The following is a 12,836-nucleotide window of genomic DNA, read 5'->3' on the forward strand; positions in this document are numbered from 1 at the left end:
GGCAGCCTTTGGCAAACCGAGTTGCACGACAGTTGCCCACCAAGTTTGACTAGCAGCCTCCTTTATGTTGCCTTTGTGGAATATGCTGGGCAGGAAGTGGAGGGAGAGTTGGGTATGTCTTTCTGACTCTTTCTGTTTTGTTTTTTTGACCAATGCTCCTCTGAGGAAATGGATGGACATCTACCTTACTTGAACGATTTGGATACTCCTTCCTCAGCTGACAAGATTTTCAGTATTCTACGAACCTATATAGTCATTGGTGAACTCATACCTTACACTATCTGCTCCCCTCCCTCTTGCATCCCAGATACATTGTTCAGTCCCATACATCTTCTACATCATAGTGGGCGAATTTTGATTTGGTGTAAAATCCCAGCCCTTTGAACACCTGTCCTCAAAATTAGTGGAAGTGGCTTTGGTTGATTTTAATTTCTCCCTTCCACTGATCAGAAATCACTTCTAGTATGGGATTTGGGGAGGGATCTATAGGAGTGTTTTATCTTCTTCATCATAAAATATACACACAGATATGTAATATATACACACATGTACACATATAACGTGTGCCTCTACGTTGATGCATCTTGCTTGGTAGATTCCCATGGCTATTTTTTTCTGGTGTTTCATTCAACCCCACTAGTTTCAACTTGTCCAGTGCTGAATTTGTGTGCCCTAGACCTGATGTTCACAGGCATTAGGAAACCCCAAGTTAGTCAGCCTGTAGTTGTGAATGTCTTCCAAGTATGGATTGAATAATCTGGGCAAGATCTGCTTAGATCTTCCTGGACGTGTGCTGAACCCAGACCAATTCACTTAACGGTAGGCACAGTAAAGCGGTATGATTACTTCATCTGACAACAAAGACCTGTTTTTTTCAATGTATGTGAACATTTTACTGTGCCAATAACCGGTTCTCAGACTTTTTTATGGTGATGTGCTAAATTGCTTGCATCTATTGAAAAAAATGGGTGTTGTGTGCATGGTAACACAATCATACCTCTTCTTTACAATGTGCCTGCATGTTTCAGGGTGGGGTGTTTTGGTTTTTTTGAGGGGCGGGCTGGATTCCGATATGCCACGGCAAAGGGAATGTCTGAATGCTATGGTCCTCATTGTACAGGGCTCTTTTTGTAGAAAAAGCCCAGCAGGAACTCATTAGCATAATAGGCCACACCCAATGGCAGAAACTCATTAGCATATTAGGCCACACCCCTGACAGCACATTAGGCTGCACCCCCATGTTACTAGAAGTGTGGTCATCCAGCCACACCCACCTTTTGCTTCTTATTCTGTTTACCTTGTTTGTTGTCAAAACCCAGGGCCTTTTTTTTGTAGCTGGAACTCCTTTGCATGTTAGGCCACACACCCCTAATGTAGCCAATCCTAATGAGTTTCTGCTGTTGGGTGTGGCCTATTATGCTAATGAGTTCCTGCTGGGTGTGGCCAACTTGGGAGCCAGCCGGAACTCCGTTCCTGTGTGTTCCTGCCCAAAAATAGCCCTGGTCCTCAAGGCAAAGCCTGAGCGCATCCAGGGCCGGCTCACTCACTAGGCGAACTAGGCGATCGCCTAGAGCGGGACGGCCCTTAGGGGCACCAAACTGCACCCGGCCCTGTACTCTGGGAATTTCTTGATTTTTTGTGTTTTTCATTCTTCCTAAAATGCATTTATTTTTTAAAATTCGTGGGCGCAAGGGGGGGGGGAAGAAGGGATCCTCGCCTAGGGTGCAAAATAAGCTGGAGCCAGCCCTGAGCGCATCACAGGCTCAACCCACGTTAGGGCTGACTTTGCAACAGGTGCCCCATAACACGGGATTACAAATGATGATGTCTAGGCAGAATCTGGCCTCCTACCCAAAGTCAGCTTCACCTCTATACATGCAAATTCAACACAGACAACACGGGTTGGAAAAATAACTGGGGAAATGGCTGATTGAATCTATCCCTATTGTCAAAATGCATAGATCAGTTAGATTGTCCAGTAGGCCTGATTTGTGTGTGTAAATAGAAGAGGGAACATGAAGATGTTTAGAGAATGGGAGTCTTTAACTCTGTGGGGGGAAATAGTGAGGCGAGCACATTAGATCAGGTGACCCTGAAAGCCAGGAGTCCTGAATCCTTTAGAAGCCAAGTAGTGTGTCCTGTAGGGTTGCCAGCCTCCAGGTGGGGCCTGGGGATCTCTCGCTTTTACCACTGATCTCCAGCTGACAGAGATCAGCTCCCCTGGAGAAAATGGCTGCTTTAAAGGGGCGACTCTATGGCACTGTACCAGGCTGAGGCCCCTCCCCTCCCCAAACCCCGCCCTCTCCTGGCTCCACCCCCAAAGTCTCCAGGTGTTTTCCAAACCAGATTTGGCAACCCTAGTGTCCTGTGTATTCAGAACTCCTGGGTTCTGTGGATGGGATCACGTAGATGGAACATAGAGAACAATGCCTGGGAATGTTTGTTCAAAAGAACACCAAATGTCTTCTCTTGTGCATATATATACATATAAATACATATATATATCTCACCATAGGATAGGGTTTTCTATCTCTCTCTTTGTAAATATGGGATCTTTCTGGACTTTGATAGTGTTTTATTTGTGAAAGCGGGAATGGGTGGGATATGATGTTATTATATTGAATTTTCATACTCCAAGTTGGATGCAATAAATCTGCCAAAGAAACTGCAATCGTTTCCTGTGCGCTGTTGGGGTTTTTTTTAATGACATAAAATTCATACAGAGCTCGTTGCAAAGATGCTTCAGCAAGCTGCCTAAGTGGAGGAAAAGTTGAGTGGGGAGAAGACGACTTCCCCTGGCTGTTTTTAAAATACATGTCTCGAGCTGTTTTTCTCCCTCTGGGAGACAGGGAATAGCTCTTCTGTCCTCAGTCTCGCAGTGGAAAAGCCTGGCAGTGTGCAATTTTGAGGAGACGAATGGCAAGAAGGGAAATGGCCGTTCAGCGCATCTCACCACTACTTTCCCACACTCAGTTGCAGCCTACAAGGCTTCTTTTCAACAATAAAACAAACCGCCTTATCTCATGTCTAGTTTGGCCTTCAGTCGTCTTCAGGGGTCATTTAGTAGAAAAAGAGCTAGGGGAACTCATTAGCATAACTCATTAGCATATGCCACACCCCCTGCCATCACCGGAAGTGTGTCATAAGGCCACACCCACCACTCAGTTAGTCTTAGTCTTAAAGGTTAGTCTTAAAGGTGCTATTTGAACTCTTGGACTATTTTGCAGCAACAGACTAACACAGCTAATTCCTCTGAATCTAAACCCACCACTCAGGCTCCACCCCCAAAATCTCCAAAGTATTGCAAGGCCGGCGAGTGCGAGGAAGCCCCGTGAAGGCCCTCCCTGGCCCCAGGCAGGCAGAGGTGGGGAGAGGCGGGGGGGAAACAACTTACCCTCCCTCTTCTCCTGCCTCCTCCTGGCTGAATTAGGGCCGGAAGCGGGGCGGCTGGAAGCAGGGGGCGGGGCTTCATTGTGTGCCCCGCCCCACTCACCTGGGGGAATGGCGATCCCCCGTGATCCCCCCGAATCGACCCCTGGTCGTCTTGACAGTTCTGCAAAGGTATTACCTTTTTGGAAGGACGAGGGCTGATTTCTTCATAATCAAGTCTACGTATCCCCTATGTGGACTTTCAGTCGATGTGTTCAGAGAGTTGCCCTCTGAGAACTTCATTCCCTGGTGTGCCCAGGCCCCGATTCACACAAGGACTGCTGTGCATCAGGAGAGCAGCTAACTTCCTCTCTCATGCTCTTTTCCTAGCCTAAAGAGCCCTGGAGAGCCACTATTTGTCTGTTCTGCTTCAGCCAACTTGCATGAACTGATGGCCACACCTTTCCTTAGTAGGGCCGGCCCTTTAGCATCCCTCCTGGGCTGTTTCCAGTGGGGAAAATGGTGCATGGGAAAAGGCTGAACTTCCCTGTCCATGCATATCCAGCCCCAGTCTGAATGGGGCCTCTGTACACATGGGTATTCTAGCAGGGAACTCCTAGCACATGCCAGGTTGAAAGTACTTGTTGCAGCCCTGCAGACTTTCTAATGTGTAAACCAGCCCTGGGAGTTTGTTCAAGGAGATGCAATGAGATCCAGGCTAAGCTAAAGTTTGAATGGGAGAATCTTGAGCTCCTTAGCTACTAAATATCACTTAAGAAGTCCTAGTGTTTATGGTATCTTGGGGGGGAGGGTGAAATGTGTGAAGATCCATTAAAAAACACCCAGAATGAATATGGGGAAGACCAATGGTGCCCAGGAGACACATCGGTCTTTTCTATATCCTTTGTTTTGGGCTTCAAACAGAAGTGGGTTTTCACAAATGTCCATAATGTGGCAATCTTTCATATGCCGACATGTGAACTTCAGATTCTAAATACGCAATTTTACTGGGGGGTGGGTGGGGAACCCACTGAAAATGGAGCTCTTCAGTCTTGCCAGCCACTGGTTGTTTCTTTTGTTTTCGGGAGGCACCAAACCTGTTATTGCACACACTGCCGTCTGCTCCTGCATTCCAGCTATATCACTGCACATCAACTATCAAACACTGTTATTTACCTACCATAAAGTACTGAATGTAAATATGAAATGTTGTGACCATTCGGCTACGCAATGGTCTAAGCTTAGGCAGATTTGTCCTTGTAAGTTGCATGACTGGAAACTCTCTTGGACACCACATGCCTGCTGCTCTGAGCTTGGAGAAAGAGCATCCATTTATTTATCTACAATTAAATAGTATCTAGAGACCATCAGAGATCAACATGCACAGAGAGGACCATTTCCTTTTGGTGCAAATTGATCCAGCTCTTCTCTGGCTCAAGCCCAGGCAAGTTACTCACTTGTTCTCGATCTCATTAGCAATGCCTTAAGCCAGATCTGGCTCCTGGACAATGGGAGGGATATACAAGGTCTTCAGAGCAGCAGGGTATTAATAGCCTCAAGAAGGATGCATTAGTGACCCTGGGGCCAATGGATAGATCCAGCCCAGCTATTGCCCGGGGGGGGGGTTGGGAATGTCTCGATTCCTCTTCACCAAGGTGGGCTGGTCAGGAACTCCTATTTGTACGCTGCAATTGTCCCACTTATATTCCTGTTGTTTCCATTTTGGGGATACTGTGTTAAAAGACTTGTTTGTGCAAGTTCCCAGTGTTCACCTGTCCCTGGGGATTCTCTGGAACGTAGACCTTTTCAGTGGAACATGGATCCCTCATTTCTGTAGCGCACACACACACCAAGACACCATGTAGTGCACCCAAACACTCTGGATAGCCTATGGTAGGGGACACCTGTGGTCCTTTCAAAGTATATAAATGTTCCCTTGCTCGAAAGCCAGTCGAGTCCGACTCTAGGGTTGCGGTGCTCATCTCCGTTTCAAAGCCGAAGAGCCAGCGCTGTCCGAAGATGTTTCCGTGGTCACGTGGCCGGCATGACTAAATACCAAGGCGCACGGAACGCTGTTACCTTCCCACCGAAGTGGTCCCTATTTATCTACTTGCAATTTCTTGCTTTTGAACTGCTAGGTTGGCAGGAGCTGGAACTAGAGACAGGAGCTCACTCCGTCATGCAGCACACTCGGGTCTCGAACTGCTGAACTACCGACCTTCCACAGCCTGCAGTTCAGCGTCTTAAGCACTTGAGCCACCGCAGCTCCTTTCAAAGTATACCTTCATCCAAATAGGGCTTCCAGACCAATGGGGAAGAGACCATTTTAAAGTACTGTAAACAAATGGAATCAGGAAGCAATTTTTCTCCAGGCCAGTCTGGCCGGGCGGGGATCCTGGAGGTTTTTTTGTCATCTTCTGGGCATGGAACAAGGGTCACTGGGGGTGTGTGGGGAGGTAGCTGTGAATTTCCTGCATTGTGCAGGGGGTTGGACTAGATGACCCTGGAGGTCCCTTCCAATTCTATGATTCTAATGCTAAAGTCTGAGTAGCAGCTTTGAGAGGCAGACCCCTGGCACACGAACTGGGTTGAGAGGAGAATGATTCCCATTTTTGTTGCTGCAGTGCACCTTCCCGGTTCATCAGAGACACTGTCGTTAGCTCCACTGTCTTCTCCACAATTTCTCCTCTTGGTTTCCTGTATCGGATGTCAGAGGCAGGGACAACTCCAGGGTGTAGTAAAGTCAGGCGTTTGCTTCGGCAAGACCGAGACCAGCGAAAGGCTCAGATTCGAATGCAGTCGCACCGTAGAGTTCAACAAGACTTTTGGCCTTCGACAAGACTTCAGGTCTGACGGAGAGAGCTTTGATTCTCGAAAGCGCATACCTTGAAAATCCTGTTGGGTCTCTGAAGGCGCTACTGGACTCGAATTGAGCTCTTCTACAGGGCTACAGAAGGTCAAAGAAGACGGGGACGGCAAAGGATGAGATGGTTAGACAGTGTCATCGATGCAACGAACATGAAATTGAGCAAACTTCAGAGGACGGCGGAAGACAGGAGGGCCTGGCGGGAGCTGGTCCATGGGGTCGCAAAGAGTCGGACTCGACTGTGCGGCTGAACAACAACAGGGCTACCCTCCAGATAAACTAAGACTGGCACATGCTCACGACTGCGATTGGACTTGTCCTGTAGGGCCCACCCAGGATCACAGAGATAATCCCATTGCCGCTTTGACTCTTCTAAGCTAACCTTCTTGGAAGCCACGGAGGCTTATTGCAAAGATTACACATGTAACATATAAGATGCCCTGAACTCTACAGAAAGCACCGCATAAACACCCATTATAGTAGGAAAAGAATAAGGTGCTTTGGGATCTGTTCCGCCGCTGAGAAGATCTGGGAGGCTTCGGGGAAGATCCGTTCAGCTTCCACTCTTAATACTCCCCAGGAACAAAGCCCTCGGGATTTAAACTGATCTACCTAATCCAGTGGCTTCCAGAGGGAAAGCTGGGTCAGCTGAAATGGTCAGCTGCCACTGCTCGGAAGGGAGCAACTGACCACTGACTGCCCTCCAACTTCTTTGCCGAACCTGGACACAACCAGGGCTGAGGCCTGTTCTGCGATTCTGAGCGTGTGCAGGAAAAAGGCCTGAAGTCAGGTACTGCGGACACTGAATTAAGAAACTTTAGAAGCCTTTTTGGGAGGTGAGATTTCCGTGGGCTTTTCATTTAGGCCTCCCTGTGACTGACAGAATGAACATGTCCAGGGCTATTTTTGGGCAGGAACGCACAGGAACGGAGTTCCGGCTGGCTCCCAAGTTGGCCACACCCAAGAGCAGGAACTCATTAGGATTGGTGTGTGTGTGTGTGTGTGGCCTAACATGCAAAGGAGTTCCTGCTACAAAAAAGGCCCTGGGTTTTGACAACAAACAAGGTAAACAGAATAAGAAGCAAAAGGTGGGTGTGGCTGGATAACAACACTTCTGGTAACATGGGGGTGCGGCCTAATGTGCTAATGAGCTGTGCTGTCAGGGGTGTGGCCCAATATGCTAATGAGTTCCTGTTGTTGGGTGTGGCCTATTATGCTAATGAGTTCTTGCTGGGCTTTTTCTACAAAAAGAGCCCTGATACATGTCGATGCAAGTCATAGACGTATCAGCTCTTTTTTGTGGCGAAGCTCTGATTTGCGGGGATGGGGCCCTGAGCAAACAGTCCCGCCACCTGCAGATGCCCATGGAAGAATGTGCGTGGAAGGAGGAGCCACGCGTGGGGAATGATTTTGTCTTTAGCACCCCACAGACCCCTTGCACAGGGGCAAAGCAAACAGACCCAGCGATGGGAAGGCGCATGTGGGAACTGCCCATGTCACCGCAAGAGAATCTTCTTCAGCACCCTGCTGCAGTCTCTGTTCTCCCAGCTGGGGTATGTGACTTTGCAGTGATTCAAACCCCGCTCCCAGTTGCTATTCCAAAAAACGCTCTCCCTGTTAACGACTCCAAATCCCTTAAAAAAAAAATGATCACAGCACATAAACAAGTCTGTAGTGTTTACATTTCATCCAGCGATGCATACATTAAATCTTTAAATAATAATTAACATTTTTCTTTTAAAAAAGACATTATTATAATAGGAAATGGATTTAAAAACCAGAGGAATGCCCCTCTCTCTCTCTTCTTCTGGAGCAGGTAAGACCTGACCCAAAGTTATAGAAATCCACAGGGGTGGTGGTGGTGGGAAATCAGAGATATTGCTGAAAAACTCAGAAGTAATCCCGAAAGGACTACGTCTACTTCACAAAACCTAGTTTCAGCTGCCTCGGGTCTAAATCTTCGAAAGAAAGCTCTCCAGAGCTACTGGCCTTCTCCGCAAAGGTTATTAAAAGAGAATTAGATTTTGGTTTTTGGAGAGTAGAAGTGGTTCCCTTGTAGCTGCCAAAACTGCAAGGGGAGAAAATGGACTGAATCTCAGATGATCTGAAATCCAGAAGGGGGATTCATTATATTGAGATATCCTGGAGTTATAGGGAAGGCTGAGGCCTAGCTGGTGATATGTGGGGGAGGGCAGAAACGTGTGCCTCAACAAAGGCACATTCTAGAGGAGAAGGGTTTGAGTACTACAGAAGAGGGGATTATTCAAATTTTGGGCTTTCCCAAAAAAAAAGAAGAAAAAAGTGCATTAGCTACAAAGTGGCCAGGAAACTCAAGGTTTTGGGGGTTTTTTGGCAGTGGGGTGGGCCTGAACATGTGCCTCATTACGCCAGTCTAAAAGACGTAGGCCTCACTTGGGGTTTAATTCAGTGGCTTGAAATGTCATGCACCAAGGACAGAGGTGCAAAAGTTAGATGAAGAGAGTAGGAGAGGGAAAGACTTGGCTCTCTTGAGCAAGATTATTTAGTCAGTAGCTTTTCCTGGAAACCTGGAGAGGATGAATACAGGAAACACACATGCCTAGTTTGCTAACAAGAATCATCTACCCAAGTGACTTCCAAGGCCAGAAACCTGCCTAGGTGTAAGTGCCAAAACACTCCCTCTGACCTAGCTTCACCTACCCTGCATCAGTTAAGCTGCAGTGGGATCACTCACTCACTCTTCCTTGCTTGCATGCATGCATGCGCCCTGACTGAAAATTAATTTAAGCCAAATCCACGTCCTTTCCTTGCTGTCTCCAGTTGCGCTACGTTCCTTCCTTTCAAATGGAAACAGGAGATTCCCAACTGGCCTGAGATAAAAAGCCCTTCGAAATTCAGGATTATCTGCAGAGGACTGAAACGGATCGGGTCCACGCTGCCCCTCATGATTGCAGTTCCTCCTTGTGGTAAACAATACCAATTAGACAAAAATGCACACAGACCATGACCGTAGGACAGTCCTGGTCTAGCCAGGGACCTTTGCCAGCGCTTTGCACCACAGCTCAAGACCTTTGCAGAGACTGGAGCTCTGGGGACAAACCGCTCTGCGGGAGCTTTGACAAGCTCAGCTCCAAAAGAAGCCTTGCAGAACCTCATCTGCTATGTCAAAACCTTTAAAAGCCTTGCAGGACCTGAGCGGCTGTGTCACAACCTTCAAAAGCCTTGCAGAACCTCAGCTGCTATGTCAGAACCTTTAAAAGCCTTGCAGAACTTGAGTCCCTTAAAGCAAGGCAGTAATAATGGAAGACTAGATTTGGAGATAGCTCCAAATAAGAATTCAGACCATGCCTGATAGCTCCGGCAATGTAATCTCAAGCCCATTCATAAGGGTTCAAACAAAATTTTTAAAAGCCCTGGGCTAACTAATCTGGCACCCCCCCACCTCTCTGCTTCTGTACTTCTAATCTAATAGCTATGAATGCCCTAATGCCCACATTGACAGGCACTGGGAAACTGTCAGCATGAGGGAAACCCCACTCATTCACTGTCCTGCCTTACCACAAGCCTGTCCAACAGTAACTCATCTGTCTTAAAAAACAACCAACCATTTGCTTTCAGACAAAAGAATGGCTTAACCTTAAAAATGCAGGGGATGGGGTGGAAAGGTGAAAGGCATAATCCTGGCATCGCCTCCTCCTCTGCTGCAACAGGATCAGGGACAGATCCTAACCACACTGCCCCTCTGGCATACACAGTTATAAATGTATGGGCAAAAAGAAAAAAGAAATCTGAAACAACCCCAATGGCAGTTCTCTGATGGCAGTCTCTGAGCAGAAGAGAAAAGGACGGTCAGCAGACGACAAAAAAAAGGGATCTGTTTCAGACAGGATGTCTTGCTGAATCCAAAGGCATGTGGGAAGGGAGTGGTCAGTGTCTCCCCCTACAGCAGAAAAAGGGAGCGAACAAGGTGCGGACAACACTGCCTCTCGCTGGGAAGAATCGGAACTGTCAGTTGCGCAAATGTGCTGGGTGCTCCTGACGGAGGAACTGGATAAGTGTTCGGAAACAGTGTCCGTGTGGGTGTGCGTATAGTTGTCTGGCTCTCTGCCGCCCCTTGCTGGTTGTCAGCATGCCTGACTTCTTTTGCAGGACTCTGTGCCCAACGGCGCGGTACATACAGCCCTTGTTCGTATTGGAAGGTCAGAGCCAGGATACTGGTTCCTTGGAAACACAGTGTAGTTGGTTTGGCAACAAACTCTGGGGAGCCAACCGACAGACTTCAGGACAGAGCACGTGGTATGCCCTAAGACTGTGCCACATCAGAATGCAGATGAGGGAAATCAGATGATGGAATTCTCTCCCAGGTCAAAACTTCTCCAGCTCCAGAAAGCCAACTTGGCAGGGTTTTAGCCTAGCTTTCTACCTGATGTGATCATTTTAGGCGTGCAAGATTTTTTGTTCTTGCATAGAGAGGAGCCATTCAAACACGCAACATCCCTATCTGTGCCCTGACGTGAGACAAGCCCAGCACAGCTTTTACCACATGCTTTTTTGCTGAATGTGTAAACTGGCTCAAAAGTGGGGGAGGAATGGAAAGGTTTGGTCCGGTGGGAAACATTCCTTGCACAGGGTCCGGGTTTGTAGCACTCGGGGTCGAGGTGGAGCGAGGTGCCGGACAGCCTTCCGAGCCATCTGCCTGAGCCCACCGACAGCTGAAGAACTCCTCCTCTCGACACGAACCCACGGCTCCCAGGGCCACGGCAGAGGCAAATCCCAAGAGGCCGAGTGGAAGCTCTGGAGACGAGAATCCGGGGGCATCGAGGGTGCTGGCAGGCCACCGGAACAGCAAAGCCACTCTGTAGTCCGAGAATCCGGGGGGGGTGGGGGGGGGCAATGGCAGGGTGGTGGTTGGGTCTCATGGAGCTCCAGACAGGTGGGCTTGGCAGTCGGTCCAGGAAGGGGAGAAGTGCAGGGAGGTACACGGGGAGTGGTGGCGGTGGTGGTGGGGGGAGAGATACCAGAGTAGCCCCAGCCTCACGCCTGCTCCTGTTTCTGCTTCACAGAAATCCGTTTCTTACGGGCGGCCAGCATCTCGTAGAAAGGGTCCACGCTCACGGCAGCTCTGGGAGGAAGAAGGAAAGGCAGAGTCAAGCAACCCACCGGTGAGGTGTGGAAAAGGGGCAGGGCAGGGGTCATTTCGTAGAAAAAGAGCTAGGGGAACTCATTAGCATAACTCATTAGCATATGTTACACCCCTTGACATCACCAGAAATGTGTCATAAGGCCACACACCCCGCCCCCAATGGTCCCGGCCGCCACCGGTGGCCTTGCAGCTCCACTGCTGAGCCCCATGAGGGGCCCGGCAGTGGACCTGCAAGGCCGGTGGGAGTGCGAGGAAGCCCCGCGAAGGCCCTCCCTGGCCCCAGGCAGGCAGGGGTGGGGAGAGGCAGGGAGGAAGCAACTTACCCTCCCTCTTCTCCTGCCTCCTCCTGGCTGAATGAGGGCCGGAAGCAGGGGGCGGGGCTTCGTCATGTGCCCCGCCCCCCGTACCTCACCCGGGGGAACTGTGTTCCCCCACGTTCCCCCCCGAAATGACCTCTGGGGCAGGGTCTCTGTTTGTGGTGCCTTAAGTCCTCTCCCATTTGTGGGCCTAGTGGAAACGCTGCAGCAGAAAAAGAGCCCGGGCAAGCCCAATCTCGTCAGGTCTCAGAAGCGAAGCAAGGCCAACCCTGGCAAGTACCATATTTGGATGGGAGACCTCCAGAGAATACCAGGGCCGGGAGAGCAGAGGCAGGCTGTCGAGCCACTTCTCTGAACGCCCTCCGTGCCCCAGTAGGAGTCACCAGAGGGCACCATGATTTCCAGGCATCGGCACACACACACACACACAGGCAAAAACTCCCCCCCCCCGCCAAGAGTGGGAGAACAGGATGAGAGCCGTGAAGCTTGCTGAAGAAGCCTCAGGGATCCTTTCTCTCAGGCTAACTAGTTTCACAAAGGTTTGGGTTTTGGGGGGTGGGAGTGGGGCTGAGGTCAGATTCACGTGTGCCCTGACCCAGATGGCCCCGGCTAGTCTGATCTCTCCAGATCTCGGAAGCTAAGCAGGGTCAGCTCTGGTTAGTCCTGGGATGGGAGCCCACCGAGGAAGTCCAGGGTTGCTGTGCAGAGGCCGGCAAGGGCAACCCCACCTCTAAACACCTCTTGCCTTGAAAACCCCCTGGGGAGTCACTGTAAGTTGTCTGTGACGATGGCGCTTTCCACTACCAAACTCACGTATGTTCAGGGCTATTTTGGGGCAGGAACGCACAGGAACGGAGTTCCGGCTGGCTCCCGAATTGGCCACGGCCAGCAGGAACTCATTAGCATAATAGGCCACACCCAACAGCAGAAACTCATTAGGATTGGCTACATTAGGGGTGTGTGGCCTAACATGCAAAGGAGTTCCTGCTTCAAATAAAGCCCTGGGTTTTGACTACAAACAAGATAAACAGAATAAGAAGCAAAAGGTGGGTGTGGCTGGATGAGCACACTTCTGGTAACACGGGTGTGTGGCCTAATATGCTAATGAGTTGTTCTGTCCGGGGTGTGGCCTAATATGCTAATGAGTTTCTCCGACTGCGTG

General features: G+C 49.5%; 1 protein-coding gene across 1 annotated transcript in view; it reads right to left on the reverse strand.

Moving 5' to 3' along the window:
- Positions 1 to 11,101: 11,101 nt before the first annotated feature.
- CYTH2 (cytohesin 2) overlaps positions 11,102 to 12,836 on the reverse strand; it is a 28,796-nt gene continuing 27,061 nt past the window's right edge. Inside the window, exon 12 of the mRNA XM_015414406.1 lies at positions 11,102 to 11,336. Within this exon, the coding sequence (XP_015269892.1) occupies positions 11,249 to 11,336 (88 nt within the window). The 3' untranslated portion in view covers positions 11,102 to 11,248. The remainder of the gene's footprint in view (positions 11,337 to 12,836) is intronic.

The sequence above is a fragment of the Gekko japonicus genome, unplaced genomic scaffold (assembly GCF_001447785.1).
Source record: "Gekko japonicus isolate JY-2015 unplaced genomic scaffold, Gekko_japonicus_V1.1 scaffold243, whole genome shotgun sequence".
NCBI classification, from domain to species: domain Eukaryota; kingdom Metazoa; phylum Chordata; class Lepidosauria; order Squamata; family Gekkonidae; genus Gekko; species Gekko japonicus.